The sequence below is a fragment of the Boeremia exigua genome (assembly GCF_020726555.1).
Source record: "Boeremia exigua strain MPI-SDFR-AT-0100 chromosome Unknown C7974scaffold_8, whole genome shotgun sequence".
Taxonomy (NCBI): Eukaryota; Fungi; Ascomycota; class Dothideomycetes; order Pleosporales; family Didymellaceae; genus Boeremia; species Boeremia exigua.
In genome coordinates, this window is record NW_025763525.1 from 895133 (window position 1) to 911147 (window position 16015).

The following is a 16015-nucleotide window of genomic DNA, read 5'->3' on the forward strand; positions in this document are numbered from 1 at the left end:
CACTAAGCCAGCCCCATGTACAGCAAGGTCTGGTTTTCACAAGGCATCAAAATTACCCTCATCTACACGACATCGGCTTAGTCTGTAAGCGGTAAACCGTAAGGTTGTCTACTTTGCCATCCCCTACGAGAACGCAAGAGAGTGCGGAAACCTCCCGCTCACATGCGCGTACGAAGCTGGTTATGGAGATCCAGCGTACCAACCTGAGATTGACCGCCTACCGCGTCTTCAAGCGTGTCGAGACCGATTTAGACATAGGCACAGAGAACACCTCAACTACCGATGCCCCTGATTGTGGGTCTGAGAGCGAGGTGATTGTGGACATGATCGATCACCAATGAGCCGATCACGCCATCAGCAAGCGGTGTAATAAGGAGCAGTGGAAGACTGTAACAAGTAGGATTGCACTGATCAAACACTGCACTATTCTCGGTAAACAAACGCGCTAAGCATCTGCTCCCGGAGCTGGGGGTAACGGAACAGGGAGAAAATGGAACTGCAGGCTCGGCACCTAGTAGGAGTGTTGCGCCGACCGAGCCGACCGAAGAGGCAGGCACAATCTAGACCGTCAGTGAGCTGCTGTCACATTGATTGCCCCAATATCTGTCGGCGACCGGAAGAGTGTTTATCATAGATGTCAGTACTCAGTGTGGAACCAGAATCATGCACGTAGTTTCACACCATTACCCCTGTATTTACACTTTATCCACCACCTACGTGCCTAAATATGTACAAACTCTTACAGTCCACCAATAATCCTTCATGTACACGAATAGATCCAGCTAGACATATTTACATGTCATCCTCAAGCGGACTCAAGCCCTGAGCACTGCCAATCCTGTCCTCGAGGAAGAACCTGATCCTCTCCACATTCGCACGATCAGACATCCACTTAATGAACTCGGGCGCATTAGTGTTCGGCTGCTTGAGGATCTTCTCTGCGCCCGGTGGGGGTGCGATATCAGTTCTCGTGCTCCAGCGACCGCTGGTGAGCCACTCATCGCTCAGTAGGAAGTTGTGCAGCAACTTGGCGCCCTCAGGGTGCGGCGCTTTCTTCAAGATAGCGCCGGTCTGGCCCCAAGAGGCGAAAGTGCCTTCGGTAGGGATTGTGAAGTTGAACCCCGGGGCGGCGGGGGAGAAGGAGATGCTGGAGGTGAAGGTAGCGACGCTGTCGTCACCGGCGGTGTTGATGAGAGTCCTAGGTGTCGCTGTTCCGCGAACCCAGCGTGGGTTGTTGGCGAGCAGAGCATCAAACCACTTCGGGCCGAATTTGGGATCTTTGAGCCTGGGAAGAGTGTTCATTAGTAGAGGATCTGCGAAAGGAGGTGTAGGCGACTTACAGGAGATCGAATTGCCAGAGCACCGCATCATCATCATTGGGGTAAGTGAGTGCAATCTTGTCCTTGAACTCAGGCTTGGTGAAGTCATTGTAGGATACTGGTATAGTTGCCGTCTTGTTGCCGTTGGATTGGATGCACCATGCAATGATGAAGAGACCTGCGTAGGCGGCATCTGCATCCCTAAAAATGGGATCAATCTTATCAAAGTTGACTGGTGCGTAGTTCAACAAAGCACCCTCCTTCTTCCAGCGTGGGTAATCGTGTAGTGTCTGCAGAATGATGCTGTCAACGTAGACGTTGTTGGCTGCGAGCTGCGAGTCAAGATTGCCATCGTGATACTTAGACAAGTCCACAGTGACGTTGAGTGTCATCTTTGGGAAGCGTGCTTCGAAGGCTCGCTTCAGGAAATCCTGCTGGGTCTTCTCGTCACCACCATGCCAGAGTGTGACAACGCCGCCCTCAGCCACCGCTGCATCGTAGATCTCACTGATGTTACGAGTCTCTTGCAGGTACGTTTTCTGTGGGCGAGCCAGGGACACTCCAGTTAGGAGTGCCAGGTTAAAGAGCGTAGAGAGCATGATCAAGTCGTGCAATGTAAAGTGTTTGTATGAGAAGAGGGAAGCTGCTGCGTGACAATGATCTCTATCTTGGTACCAACAATATCTACTTTATAGTGAAGCTGCAAAGACGTTTTGATAATCTCATTACCGGCTCGGTCCGTTAGGCTCTTTTCTGTGCCAACCTAGTTACGCAATATGGGTATACCTGCACGACATTCGCTTGTGGTAAGTGCAACGGATGCTAAATGCCGAACCCTGTGAGTATCGGCTCTACCTATCTACGTCTTCCAAGACATGAGGCTTGACCACCTTGCTTTGATGGCTCAATTGTCTTGATGCGTGAAACAGGGCGAACAAGACGCGCGAGAATTATTTTCTTCTCTACACAAGCACTGTCTGAATGTACCTTCATGGGTTGAAGGCGACTCGGCCTAGCCAACCCTAGGCGGTTCAAAGCTTTTCGTCATTTGGCTATGACGATCGTCAGGGCTGTCGGCTTGTTTCTTGAGTTCCTCCAGATGTGGGTCTGCCGGCAGATCGTCGGCGCTTATGTGATCCAGTTGTTATCAAGGAATCATGCGCGGAATTGCACCGTCAACAATCCAGACTCTGGGTACTATACTGAGTGTCCTCTTTGGACGGTAATATCTCCTGCTTATCTGACCATATACGTCGGGCAAGTCCGTTGTCACGTGAAGGAGAAGAAGGAAGGAGCTGGAGGGACGCGTTGCGCGTTCTAGCGCGTTGCAGGGGATAGCCAGCTTTGGAACCTCACCAGGTCCACTGCCGTCATCAGCACCAGATACGTCAACAACCACAATGGCGAAGTGCAGGCTGAACAGGGTAACGTCTGTGACGCTCGCAGGAAGATCATCTGAGTTGGATAAGTGCCATACACTCACCTTGGACGACCTCCCTACTGAATTGATCTGGCATATAGCCTCTTATCTCAAAACGCCAACACTGATACGGAACTTCGACGAGCTAACGGTTCGAAAGCGAAGGTATGATCTTTGCGCCTTGCGCCTTGCGTGTCGAAGCATGCACGATAAGGTTCAAAAGGTCTTCGTGCCAACAGCATTTGATTCCCTCGAAGTCGATCTGACCCGGTCTGATCTGGATGCACTGATCGAAATTGCGAAGGACAGTAAGTATGCTGTCGCTGTGAGAGAACTTCACTTTGTCATGGCAGAGGCATGGCCAGAGCCTGATGATTGGAGCGAAGCATATGAGCAGGAGGCACTATCACGAGACTACACCGAAAAAGGGAGCGGTGCCATCCTTTTAAGCAGAGCGCTAAACGGGTTTCCGAATCTCGAAGCGGTGAGAGTACAGCCTGTCATGTGGGTAAGTTGGAAAAGACATTGCAACCTTGTACACTTACAGCAACTGATCAAGGGTGAAGTTTCCTGGCAATCCTCGATTCATATTATCCCGTTGGCCGCATGGTGAAGGCTCGACCACGAGTCTCGTAGCGACCATTCTCGCAGCACTCAGTCTCTCGAATACCCGCATTAAGACTCTAGCCTTCTCACGGCAACCTCCATTTACAGATCATCTTAACGGCCCGACAGGTTGCTACATCAGCCAGCTCAGTATTCCTCCAAGCGCCATGGCAGCTTTTCACCATTTGCGAACACTGGACCTCGTGATTGCTCTGCGGCCGTCGAAACGATGTATGCATCTTGTTATGCTTATGCACTGGCTACGCTAACGGATCGCTAGTCGATTTTGCCATGGCCTCGGCGCTCACTTCTTTCGTTTCCGGTCTCAAGCAGCTCGCATCGTTGTCTATCCGATTCGACAGCCACATTTTGTCAGAAATCGTCATGCGCGACTTCCTGTCCGATTGTCAGGTCTTGGCAGTAACGTGGTTCCGACTGGAGGTAGCTTGGATCTGGGATACCTCATCAGGGTGCCCCCTCATCGAGTTTATGCAACGAAACAGGCAGATCCAGCATTTTTACCTTGCGTTTGTTGATCTCGACGAAGGTCGCTGGCCTGCACTTATCGAGACACTATCGACATGCGAAAATCTCCAAAGCGTTGGATTGCGATACGTCAGTGAAGCAAACCATGCTGTGACTATCAATGGCAAGGATAAACTCCACATTGAGCACACGGAAGACATGGCTTCCAGCTTAAAGGAGGCCAAACGTGGAATCAGTGTCGGCAACAGTGACCACGACGAGTTCCCAGCTGCTCGCTATGACAGATATCCAGACGACTCAGAGTACGACTCATCTGAGGAGGCCTGATCTAGACATGTGGCTAGAATCCTTGACATTTTTTTATTGTTTAGGCAGAAGAATCGTACCGATTATTCCGTCTCTAGGATTGGTTGCCCTTTGCCGCTTTTCAGTGAATCGCACCGGACCAGAGCTTAGGTTTGGCCTCTATTGCAGACGCTTTGACAGGCCCACACCTTTCAGAGTTGCACAGCAGCACGGAATGAGCGGCTGCGAAACCGCAAAAGAAACCATTGGACACGGACCTTCGCTAACGGCGTACCCCTGACAGACCACGCACCAGATGCATAGACTTCGCACATTCGCATACGATAACTCATCTTTCGGATTTGCGCGACAGTGACGAGGACAGGTAGTACAGCGATACGCGAGCTTTGACGGCATGATCAGGAGCGTTCGGCGTGTCCACATGCCCTTTCATTGGTCTCCTTACGATACTGATGATGTGTATTCCAAGTATCTGGGAGCCCTCTTCCTACCTACGTACTGACCTGGTTGCTGGGTTCTCGAGGCGCAACAGCGGAGACCCACGCAACGATCTGGATCAGTCAAACCGCAGGAGCTACGTGATGGGTAACGGGGATGTTGGCCAGCCGTTGTTTTTGGATAAGTTTTCAGTCGCGCCGAGTCGACATTTAACAACTCGCACAGCGTAACGCGTGTCACCACGGTGTCACTTGATTGCGGCTTTCTTCCCCCGACGCATGGCTTCGTCCCGTTCCACATGGCAGCTATACCTCGCAGCTTCATTTCTTTAGGAGGAGGCCGTCTTGGGCCAAGGACCTATGTGACGATTCAACATCACAAGTGGTAGAAATGTCAATAAGTCTTGCCAGTAGCAGGACGACTAGTTTTCTTCTTTCCGAATCTTTTAGTCCCTAGACTAAACGACTCTAGATGAAGAAAGCGAGAGTGGGGCATGAGAGCCCAATGAATTTAGGCTCAGCAAGTTTCCGAACGTTACATCCCACGGCCTCGGTGGTTTCTCTACTTCGAGGAAGCTGGCTCGGAAGTGGATCGGCGGCAGTCCTTGTGATGCGGTGTATAGATTGATTGAATGCACGAAACGGCTTGCTCGGTCCTATCTTCAGGTACCTGGTTCCCGCTCAGCATCACCGAAACAAAGCTTCTTTCATGGTGGCGAACGCCATGCCTAACAACGGTCAGCACTAAAATGACATAGACGATCGTAGATTTATACGGCCCGAAATTACTTGACTGCCGACATGCTGAGGAAAACAAATGTTGCTTTCTGGAACGCCAACCTGTGGGTCTTGTACGACGTTGATCCCAAAGAGACTTTGACCAGTGCAGACTAGAGTGTTGGACCCATTTTAGTCGCTAAACCGATACTCCAGAGAAGCTGACCTCATATTTGTAGCTGTGCCGCTCGCTGTTGTGTTAGATCACCCTGCCTCGGTACATTTGCCTGATGTTAGTCGATACTATGACTTAAACTTCATCGAGCTTCTTCTTCTTGAACCACTACAGCTTAGCAACTTCGTGACGGCTACTGCAGCTCGCTCCGGCTAGCGATGACGCTCGACGATGACATAAGTCGCATTTGGCGACTGGATAGTGGCGACCAAGAACAGCTCGCGGACTGTTCCCACACCTGCGGTCACGTAGGAGAAAGACCCAGTCATTCCGCCGACGCCCCATTGTGTTGTTCGCCAGTGGGATTCACGAGCGGACTGTCAACACCGAGCAGCAGGTCTGAATACGAGATGCATGACTCAAATGTACCGTCTTTGGGCGAGGTATGTGCCACAGTATTCCAGCTCCATGATGATGAGCATCAGCTGACACCAAGAAGCCAAACACAGAGGATGTCGCCATTGTAGGCATGTCTTGCCGTACTGCTGGCGGGAATGATACACCTGAAAAGCTTTGGGACTTCCTCCTGCAAAAGAAGACCGCGTCAGGCGAGATTCCATCACAGCGATGGGAGCCATGGCGGCAACGAGATCATCGCAACGGCAAGATCCTGGACAACCTCATCCGCAAAGGCTACTTCCTTGATAACCTAGAAGACTTTGATCCAGCTTTCTTCGGTATATCGCCAAAGGAAGCAGAGCTTATGGACCCGCATCAACGACTTGGTCTCGAACTCGCGTGGGAGGCTCTGGAAAATGCTGGAATCGACCCAAAGAAGCTCAGTGGAAGTGACACTGCTGTGTATATGGGCGTCGACTCGGATGATTACTCCCGCATGCTGATGGAAGATCTGCCAGCCATCGAGGCCTGGAGTGGTATCGGGACTGCCTATCACGGTATTCCAAATAGGATATCGTACCACCTGGACCTACAAGGCCCCAGCACAGCAGTCGATGCAGCTTGCGCTAGCTCCTTAATCGCCATCCATCTTGCTCGTCAAGCCATTGCATCGGGCGAGAGTACTGTTGCTATCTGCGGTGGTGTAAACGTTATATGCGCACCTGGTCTCTCGCACATGCTTCAGAAGGCAGGTGCTCTTAGCACTGAAGGCGTTTGTCGCTCCTTTGACGATGCAGCATGTGGCTACGCTCGTGGCGAGGGCGGAGCTATTGTCGTGCTCAAGCGTCTCAGTGCCGCGATTGAAGACAATGACAACATCATTGCCGTCTTAAAGGCTTCCGCTTCTGCCCAAGACGGTAAAACAAATGGTATCATGGCACCGAACTCCAAAGCACAAGAGCTTGTTGCCAGGCAAGCGCTTCTGCGAGCTGGTAATCTGGATCCCCATACCATTGACTATGTTGAAGCACACGCAACCTCGACTTCCCTTGGAGACCCCACGGAAATCAACGCCATAGCTCGGGTCTATGGAAATGGGCGCTCGCTCAGTTCGCCTTGCTATGTTGGTTCAATTAAGCCCAACGTGGGTCATCTTGAGGCTGCAGCTGGTGCGATAGGCTTCGTCAAAGCTGTACTCAGCGTGCAGAAGGGTGTCATTGCTCCTCAGACGCTATTGAACAAGTTAAACACCAAAGTCAACTGGGCCACCTGTGGGCTGGAGGTCGTCAAGGAACAGAAGGTGTGGCCCAAGCGAGACATTCGAAGAGCAGCTGTGTGTTGCTACGGCTATGGCGGCTCGGTTTGCCACGCTATTATTGAGCAAGCGCCTATCAGGTTCAGGTTGGAGTCGAATACTGCAACTCTGTCGCACTCAGCCGTCATGATCAACCTATCAGCTATGCAGGAGAAGCGCTTGCCTGGCATTGCGGCTTCTCTGGCACGTTGGCTATCTGCTGATGGATCGTCCGAGAATCTACAGGCTATTGCACGAACGTTGACTCATCGCCGAGTTTCACAAGACTATCGGGCTTCTTTTGTGGTCACCAGTCACGAAGAGGCCATCCGCAGTCTGACCGATTTCGCGAAGGGCACGCCTGATCGGTGGAGCATAAGCAACCGCGTGCTTGATAGCACAAGTGATAAAAGAGCAGTCTGGGTCTTCTCAGGACATGGCGCACATTGGCCAGATATGGGTAAAGGACTGTTACATAACACTGTCTTTCGCTGCGTCCTTTCGTCGTTAGACGAGGATCTTCGAAGAGAAGCAGGCTTCTCTGTCATCGAAGCCCTGCAAACGAGCGACTTGGGCGACACTGCAAAAGTTCAAGTCCTGACTTATGCTGTGCAGATAGGTCTTGCAGCAGTACTCCAGTCTAAAGGTATTACGCCTCAAGCTGTGATTGGACACTCTGTTGGTGAAATTGCTGCTGCTGTAGTCGCTGGATGCTTGACGGAGCGGGAAGGCGCTATCATTGTCTCCAGGCGAGCGAACCTGTATGCCTTATTGCAAGGCCAAGGGGCTATGGCGTTGGTTGCATTGTCCTTCGAGGATGCTGCACAACGGCTGTTTGGTCGAGGTGACATCGTTCCCGCAATCAGATCTTCACCATCGACATGCGTTGTCAGTGGCACCATGGAGGCTGTTGAGTGGTTCATCGAACACCTCAAAGGAGAGAACATCAAGAGCTGGACGGTGCAGACAGATATCGGCTTTCATTCACCGATGCTCAAACAGCTGGTATCTGCGCTGCAAGAAAGCCTTGGTCAAGACATCAGCCCTCAACCGGCAAAAACCCCAATCTACTCGACCTCAGCTTCTGATCCAAGAGCTACATGGCCACGCGGTGTCGAGTACTGGACATCAAACATGATAAACCCTGTTTGGCTCGTCGATGCTGTTGAGGCTGCTGTGGAAGATGGCTTTCGCATCTTTGTGGAGGTTTCCACACACCCCATCATCTCGCACTCCATTTCCGAAACCCTGTCTGCTCGCTTGGTAGACAACTTCGCAGCTTTCGGCGTCATGACCAAAGATGTATCTGCAGAACGCAGTATCTTGAAGGCTATCTCTCAGCTCCACGCTCTTGGTGCAGAAGTTGACCTCAGTACTCTGCAAGGAGCGGGCCCGTGGTCATCCCGGGTGCCGATAACGCCTTGGGTCCATAGGCGCTATTGGAAGACTGTTTCCATGACCTCTTGCACCACCGCACGACAGCATGATGTTGAGACACACACCGTACTTGGTGGTGTTGTAGAGATCGCTGGTAGCAAGACTAAGATGTGGTCTACAACGCTAGACGATTCAAGCAAACCGTACCCTCTAACACATCCACTTGATGGTACCGAAATCATTCCTGCAGCTGTATACTGCAACACCTTTCAGCGCGCCACAGGCGCGACCATACTCAACGATGTGGATCTTCGCGTCCCAACGCCGATGGCAGCTGAGAAGCGTGAGCTGCAAGTCGTGGTCGAGGGCGATAGAATTCACATGGCGTCTCGCCTCAGTCTTGAATCTACAGGCAGCAACGATATGGAGCGTTCATGGATTGAACACGGTTCAGCCATGCTTACGACCGCAGACATGACCTCTCATGAACAGACTCTCTCGATCTCGGACATGCAAAGCAGGATCAACACGAAACTTCCAAACAGCTTTGCATGGGATTACCTCCAAAGTATCGGCGTGTCCGGCATTGCATTTCCTTGGGCTGTGATCGAACACCACATGAATGAAAAAGAGATGCTCGTCAAGATGGATATGGATCCCAATACACAGACATTGACATGGGATGCACAAAGCTGGGCTCCATTTCTTGACGCTGCCACATCTGTCGGTTCGTCTATATTTTTCAAAAGTATACGGATGCGGATAGTCAGCGGCATTGATCAGATGGTGTTTGTCTCTAAAGGAAAACCACCTAAGGTCGGCTACCTGTTCATCCAAGAGAGCTCAGAAGGTGAAGATTTGAAGGCTGACATCAGTGTTCTCAGCGAGGGTGGTGAACTTCTTGTCAAGATTAAGGGAATGAGATTTTCTGATGTCGAGGCAGTGAGCGACAGGAGTAAAAGTGCAGACTCACTTGTCCACCGGTTGGCATGGATCCCGCCAAAGTTCTCTGAGACTCCACTCCCCTTGGGCAACGTTGTTGTTGTGTCCAAAGACAGCGAGACCGCGGATAACTACGTTAACACCTTGGAGATCATGGCGGAGCAAGTCCTCACGGTTTCTTCCGCCGAGCACCTGAAAGGACCCGCAGTCATGAGAATCTTACAACAAACAGGCACAGTGGTCGTATACTTGCCTGGATCGACCGTTCAAGTCGCCGAGATTGCGAAAGAAGCCCATGCTTTTACATGGGAGACTGCTAGCATCCTCACCATTCTGGCAGACATTCCCAGTACACCAAAGCTTTTTGTCGTTACTGAAGCCGCTTACAAGGGTCAGTCGCCCACCTCCCTCGCACACTACCCACTTTACGGCTTTGCCAGAGTTGCGGCGTCTGAATACCCGGATCTGTGGGGTGGACTTATCGACAACGAGGGGCCAGCATTTCCTCTCCTTCCCATGAGATATGTAAAGCATCAAAGCGTTGTTCGTGTGCAAGATGGTCTCCCTCGCATTGCGCGTCTACGAGCGTTCGCAAAGGATCAGCAAGCCAGTAAACCGAAGGGATGCTTGCTGCCGCAGCCGCATGGAACCTACCTTGTCACTGGAGGTTTTGGCGATCTTGGTTTGGAGGTGCTCGACTTCCTAGTGCAGAGGGGGGCTCGGAGAATAGTGGTGGTCTCGAGGCGTCCTCTCCCCCCTCGCAGGGACTGGTCATCCACTTCAGGGCCTATGACATCGATCATCAAGAAGGTAGAAAGCCTAGAGAGATTGGGCGCAACAATTTACCCTCTAGCACTCGATATAGGCTCGCCTTCCGCATCAGCCGATATTTCCACCGCGCTCGATCGCCTCTTCCTCCCACCCGTATTAGGAGTCGTCCATGCGGCCGGTGTCTCGGGCTACGGCTACATCAAGGACACAACTTGCAATGACTACGCGTCCGTCATGAGTCCAAAGGTTCAAGGCGCCCTAAATCTACATAACGTCTTCCCCGCTGGCGAGCTGGACTTTTTCGTACTTTTCTCCTCCATTGGGCAGGTTATCGGCACGCCCGGCCAATCCGCCTACGCAGCCTCGAACGCTTTCCTTGATGGCCTAGCAACCCACCGCCGCCTAAAGGGCTGCAATTCCATTGCAATCCAGTGGACTGCATGGCGAGCGCTGGGACTGGCGAGCGACACTGCGCTTGTGGATCTGGAGCTGCATAGCAAGGGCGTAACAGATATCACAGTCAAAGAAGCATTTCAGGCGTGGACGCATCTATCGGATACCGATTCGGACCATGCAGTCGTAGCAAGGACACGCATTTTGGAAGTTGATGAAGCACTGCCTTGCGAGCTGATCAAGGATGTGGTACAGAGACGTGCTGCGCTTGTCGCAAGCGCCATTTCTGCCCCAATCATCGCAACAGCTATTGCGAAGCCAAAGTCAGCTTCTGACATTAAGGCCCATCTTAATGCGGAGATCAAAGGCTGTTTATCGCAAGTCCTACACCTAGCCGTCGAAGAGATTGAAGACAGGGCGGCGATCGCAGACCTGGGTGTAGACTCGGTCATGACTGTTGCGCTGAGACAGCAGCTGCAGAAAGTGATGAGGGTTACGGTGCCACCAACGTTGACATGGAACCATCCCACTGTCGCACATCTTGTGGAATGGTTCTTTGCGAAGGCACAAAGCAAAAGATAAAGTCCAAAGGGGGCTGATTAGAGGTTTTGTCAATAGAGGGTAACTTGAAATAGTTTGTTTAGAAAGGAGTTGGCGTACATAGATATCACGGGCAATGTTTGAATATGTGTTGGCTTACTTGCGTGGAACTCTCCGTCAGTCTAATTCAGGTCCTCCTCAAGAAGTTCGGCATTTTCGTTGACGAAGTAAACCCTGTCCTCATCCTCTCGAACGTGGCCAGCGCGCACTAGTCGGCCCGTTCTCAGTACGACTTCGCCCAAATGAGTTCCGAGTCGAGATGCAATTTCTTCAGGGGCCATACCTCGCGAGGGATCAAACTGTCGGACAAGCCTAAGCACGGCGGTTTCAGTAACGAGCCCGACACGTGAGAGGGGGGCAACAACGGGACCTATAGTAGCGCCGGTAGTTGGGTCGAACGCTTCGAGGTCCGGCATGTCTTCGTCGGTGCCTTCATCATCTTCCCAATCATCATCATCGTCGGCCAGCGCAGCATTGTCATCCATCTGCTGTATGGAGTTCCTCTCGCTCTCATCGCTGTCATCAAACATCTCTGCCATACTGTCTCTTACTTTCTTTTCTCTCATCAAATCCTCGCTTGCTTTCAGGAATTGCAGTCTAGAGTCTCCATCTACACCAGCGGAAGCAGTTATAGTTTCCTTGTCAAGCAACCATTGTACAGCTTCTAGAACGCGTTGCTTGTTGAGGTCCAGTCTCGCGACAGTTTCATCGACGGTGAGTCCGCCAAGATGCGAATTATCTTTCAGAAAAGCCAGAACTGTGGTCCGGTACAAATAGCTGAAGTCTGGAGCTTCTGGTGGGCCTCTCCTGTTTGTCCTAAGATGGACGTCGTCTTCATCATCCCACTCTTCCTCATCAATGTCATCCTCGTCGATGTCGCTATCCTCTTCCGTCGAGGCGGCGGCTTCGAACAGCTCTACAAGATTGAAAGTTGTATCTCGCTGCTGATCGCGAACTTCTGCTTCAATACCATATTCAGTTGATAGTTCCCACCAAACAGGATGCAATTCGTCCGTAAAAAATCCTGCGTCAACGCCAGCATCGTCGCGACAGGTAAGAACTATTTTCTTGAACTTGGAGAGTTGTGTTGTGTTGCTGCCATTGGGAGACAGAGCTAAGGATTCATCATATTCCAGGCCCCGAAAGCCTTCCGCCCATTGGACTACGCCTTCGTATGGCCACAGCAATTCCAATTGCTCAAGGTTTGGTGGTAAATCTTTTGGCCTGCAATGGTCATCGACGCTAAAGGTCGTGGACTGAGCATTGAAGACGAAAGGCTGCGGGATTGTGAGGGTCCTCAAGGCAGAAAAGCGCTTCATTGATGTGGTCGGGTGTTGGCACATATCGATCAGCCAGTCCAGCTCACCGTCTTCCTCCGTGGTCTCGAGCGTAATGGATAGAGTTTCCAGAGTCCTTTCGACACTACACAGCTGGTCAAGAAAGTAGCTGGCGCTCAGCTCCGTTGTCAGGTCATCGCCAATGTGGTAGCCGTCGTTGATGAAAGCAATTTTAAGCTTTTTCAACGCACGACATGCCAATGCGTCAAGAAGCTCACTAAAAGTAATCTCTGCCTTCTCCACGAGTGGTCGATCAGCGAACTGTATGGAAACGGTCAAGGCAAGACTCTCCAGGTTCTCGGCACCTTGAAGGCTGCCTGGGCCATTCAGTCTCAATACAGTGCCTATGGAGACTGTCCGTAGATCCAGAAGGGTCAGTTTCTCCAAGTGAATACCGCACTTGAGCATGGATGTATCTCCAGTGGTGAGATGTGTGACATTCTTCCACCCGTGCAGGATAGCCTCTGGTGGGCTAGTACCACCCCACAAGCCAGAGATACACTCACTCGAAGGTGGACCACGTTGATGGTCCTTGATCCAGAAGTCGAGATCGGTGAGATTAGGAAGAAGCGCTAGTAACAGACCTCCGAAAGCCGACTCAACAGAGTTGTTGATCGACCTCCACCATGGATGCGTTGAGTGATAACCTAACCCTGCTAGTTTCGATATGCATCGATTACGAAACTCGGGCAAATCGAAGCCTTGCTCTGTATACAGTTTTTCCACGGTTTTACGCACTGCTCGAAAACGTATCAACTTGACTTTGGTGGCAAGGTCCGGTCGGTCCAACAGTGTGCGTAAGAGTAGAATAAGTGCATTTACTTTGGGATGGCAGCCACAGCAGATAGCAAGTCTTGCTGTCCTGAACAAGCCTTCTTGAGCTATGGATCGCAGTTTTCGGGACGTAAGACTCAAATTTTTGAGGTCTCGGGGCGCTCCTGAGTCGGGCAAGTGGAGCGCAACTTGGAGCAACAGCTCATCCGGGAGTCCTTCTAGAGGCATGATGGTCGTCTTCGTCAAGCTTGTGTCGTTGTGGATCAGGCAGCAACTCGCTGGAGTTTCTTGAGATCGGCACACGGTCGCGGAGGTCGCGCCGAGATGGGTCGACGCGGTGTCGCTTGTAGGGCTCGCGTGTCACCCGAGCGGGACACAAGCGGTACGGCCAAAAGGTGACGTAATCTGCGCGACATCACGTGTAATCTGTGTCGAATGGCGGGGGGGCATTCGGACCGTAAGGTGCATCAGACAATTAGCCTGCTGCTTATCTAATACAGAACTTCTCGCACTGACTGTGTGTAATTCCGACAAGCAGATCCGTAAATCCGACAAGAGGGCTGTGTGGGGCATGAAAGCCCCACATGTGGGTGTCGATTTCGAAGCCGCAGGCTGGCCATGTCGCCATTCTGCGCTTACAGAAAGCTGATTCGGAAATATAGTCTGTTGATAGTCGTTGACAAAGCCCCATCTCCTCCACATCGAATAAAATGGCCACAACTTCAGGAAGTATTTCCAACGACTTTCCACGACTACCAATCGAGAGACGACAGGAACGTCGCAAGCAAAGCGAAAAAGTGACCTGAGGGCAGCGCAATCATGTTCTACGACGATAAATCTGCCATAACCGACTCAGATGGCCCTTCACCACCAAAAGAAGAGACGTCACGCACGCCATCATCACTCAGTTTGTCCAACTCAGATCTCTCTCGCCAGCCAACACGTGTATCGAAACAACATCCCAAAGATGACGGCGATCTGGAATTAGCACGAACCAAGTCCATTGCGCAAACGATGTCACCATTACGCGAGTTCCTGTTCGTTGGCTTGCTTTGCTCTGCTCAATTCGTAACACAGGCCGGACTAGTCAACACCTTGAACATCCTGCACATCATCGGGAACGATCTCGGAATCACCGATCCTGGCGTGCTATCATGGCTCATCGCAGGCTACTCGCTCACTGTTGGAACCTTCATCTTGTTATCTGGCCGATGTGGTGACCTGTTCGGGTACAAGCCCATGGTGATCATAGGGTTCGGCTGGTTCGCGATCTGGAACGTCGTGGCTGGGTGCAGCGTGTATGTATCAGGAAACGGCGGTCAGGTTCTCTTCATCTTTGCAAGAGTTCTAAGCGGCATTGGTCCAGCTATTCTACTTCCGAACGCTTTGGGTCTATTGGGTGCAACATACGATGAGGGACGTAGGAAAGACATGGTCTTTTCACTATTTGGCGCTTGCGCACCGAGTATGTATAGACTGCATTAATCGCAGGCCAAACGACTGACCTTTCACAGGTGGTGCTGTTGTTGGTGGAACCTTCGCTGGTCTTTGGTCCCTTCTCTGGTGGCCTTGGACGTTCTGGACATTCGGCATCGCTCTGGCTTGCCTCGGTGGCTTATCATGGTTCATCTTGCCAGCTATTCCTCTCAAAGAAGAGGAGCAAGATCTTACGTTCGCACAAAGGATACACGAGCTCGATCTACTCGGTGCAACGGTGGGAATCACAGCCATGATCTTGTTCAACTTTGCTTGGAATCAGGCGCCAGGTTTTGGCTGGGAGCAGCCATACGTCTACGCCATGCTCATCGTGGGGATCTTACTCTTTCCTGTGTTCTTCTGGATTGAACTCAAAGTGTCCAAGCACCCGCTCATTCCATTTGATGTCCTCAGTATAGACGTCACCTTCGTCATGATCTGCGAGATGTGCGGATGGGCAGCTTTTGGTACGTTCCCAATCATGTGCTGTGAGCATAATTACTGACAAATACCAGGTATCTTTATATACTACTTTATCCAGATTCTTCAACAGCTTCGAGGGACATCGCCACTTCTTACGATGGCGCAGATCTGCCCTGTGACAATCTCTGGATTTGTTGCTGCCATTACAACCGGTCACGTCATCTCTCGAATCGGCCCTGGCTGGGTCATGTTCATATCGATGTGCGCGTTCACGGTCGGCAGCATTATCATTGCAACTATGCCTCCACATCAGATCTACTGGGCGCAGTCATTCGTTGTCACTCTGATCATCCCCTGGGGCATGGACATGAGCTTCCCAGCTGGTACGCTCATAATGAGTAACGCCGTCGAAAAGCGCCATCAAGGCATGGCAGCCAGTCTGGTCAATACAGTAGTCAACTACAGCATTAGTATTGGAGTTGGCATCGCAGGAACAGTAGAGATGCACGTCAACAATGGTGGTTTGAGCGAGGAAGACGAGCTCAGAGGGTATCGCGCTGCAATGTATCTTGGTATTGGGTTTGGAGTAATGGGGGTCTTGACTAGTGTGCTATTTTTGCTCAAGATGCATACGCGCGAGAAGCAAATGACGAACTCAAGATGAAAGGAGGCTTGGGAATGTTAAGGTAGCATAATAGAGAGCGTTTCTATATTGTTGGCCTTCCATTGACAACATTCTATGAAGCAGTCCAGGCTAACATGA

At 51.4% G+C, this 16015-nt stretch overlaps 5 protein-coding genes across 5 annotated transcripts; 3 read left to right on the forward strand and 2 right to left on the reverse strand.

The window, feature by feature from the left end:
- Nucleotides 1-636: 636 nt before the first annotated feature.
- C7974DRAFT_425781 (ABC-type Fe3+ transport system) lies at nt 637-2004 on the reverse strand. The gene is made up of 2 exons (XM_046144492.1): nt 1341-2004; nt 637-1285 (listed from the first exon to the last, which is right to left on the reverse strand). Exons 1-2 carry the CDS (start codon nt 1916-1918, stop codon nt 793-795), a joined length of 1071 nt encoding a protein of 356 aa, XP_045995430.1. The 5' UTR covers nt 1919-2004; the 3' UTR covers nt 637-792.
- Nucleotides 2005-2719: 715 nt separating this feature from the next.
- Nucleotides 2720-4158, forward strand: C7974DRAFT_377674 (uncharacterized protein; the record flags this gene model as incomplete). Its single annotated transcript, XM_046140370.1, has 4 exons — nt 2720-3047; nt 3093-3247; nt 3306-3576; nt 3626-4158. 4 exons carry the CDS (start codon nt 2720-2722, stop codon nt 4156-4158), a joined length of 1287 nt encoding a protein of 428 aa, XP_045995431.1.
- Nucleotides 4159-5876: 1718 nt separating this feature from the next.
- On the forward strand, nt 5877-11275 carry C7974DRAFT_425783 (polyketide synthase; the record flags this gene model as incomplete). The annotated part of the gene is made up of 2 exons (XM_046144493.1): nt 5877-5909; nt 5966-11275. 2 exons carry the CDS (start codon nt 5877-5879, stop codon nt 11222-11224), a joined length of 5292 nt encoding a protein of 1763 aa, XP_045995432.1. The 3' UTR covers nt 11225-11275.
- Nucleotides 11276-12090: 815 nt separating this feature from the next.
- On the reverse strand, nt 12091-13581 carry C7974DRAFT_314779 (uncharacterized protein; the record flags this gene model as incomplete). Its single annotated transcript, XM_046138473.1, has 1 exon — nt 12091-13581. A coding segment is annotated over one exon (1491 nt), but the record flags the coding sequence as incomplete, so codon positions are not given.
- Nucleotides 13582-13993: 412 nt separating this feature from the next.
- On the forward strand, nt 13994-15938 carry C7974DRAFT_397579 (major facilitator superfamily-domain-containing protein). The gene is made up of 3 exons (XM_046142214.1): nt 13994-14818; nt 14868-15296; nt 15345-15938. Exons 1-3 carry the CDS (start codon nt 14173-14175, stop codon nt 15914-15916), a joined length of 1647 nt encoding a protein of 548 aa, XP_045995434.1. The 5' UTR covers nt 13994-14172; the 3' UTR covers nt 15917-15938.
- Nucleotides 15939-16015: the final 77 nt, after the last annotated feature.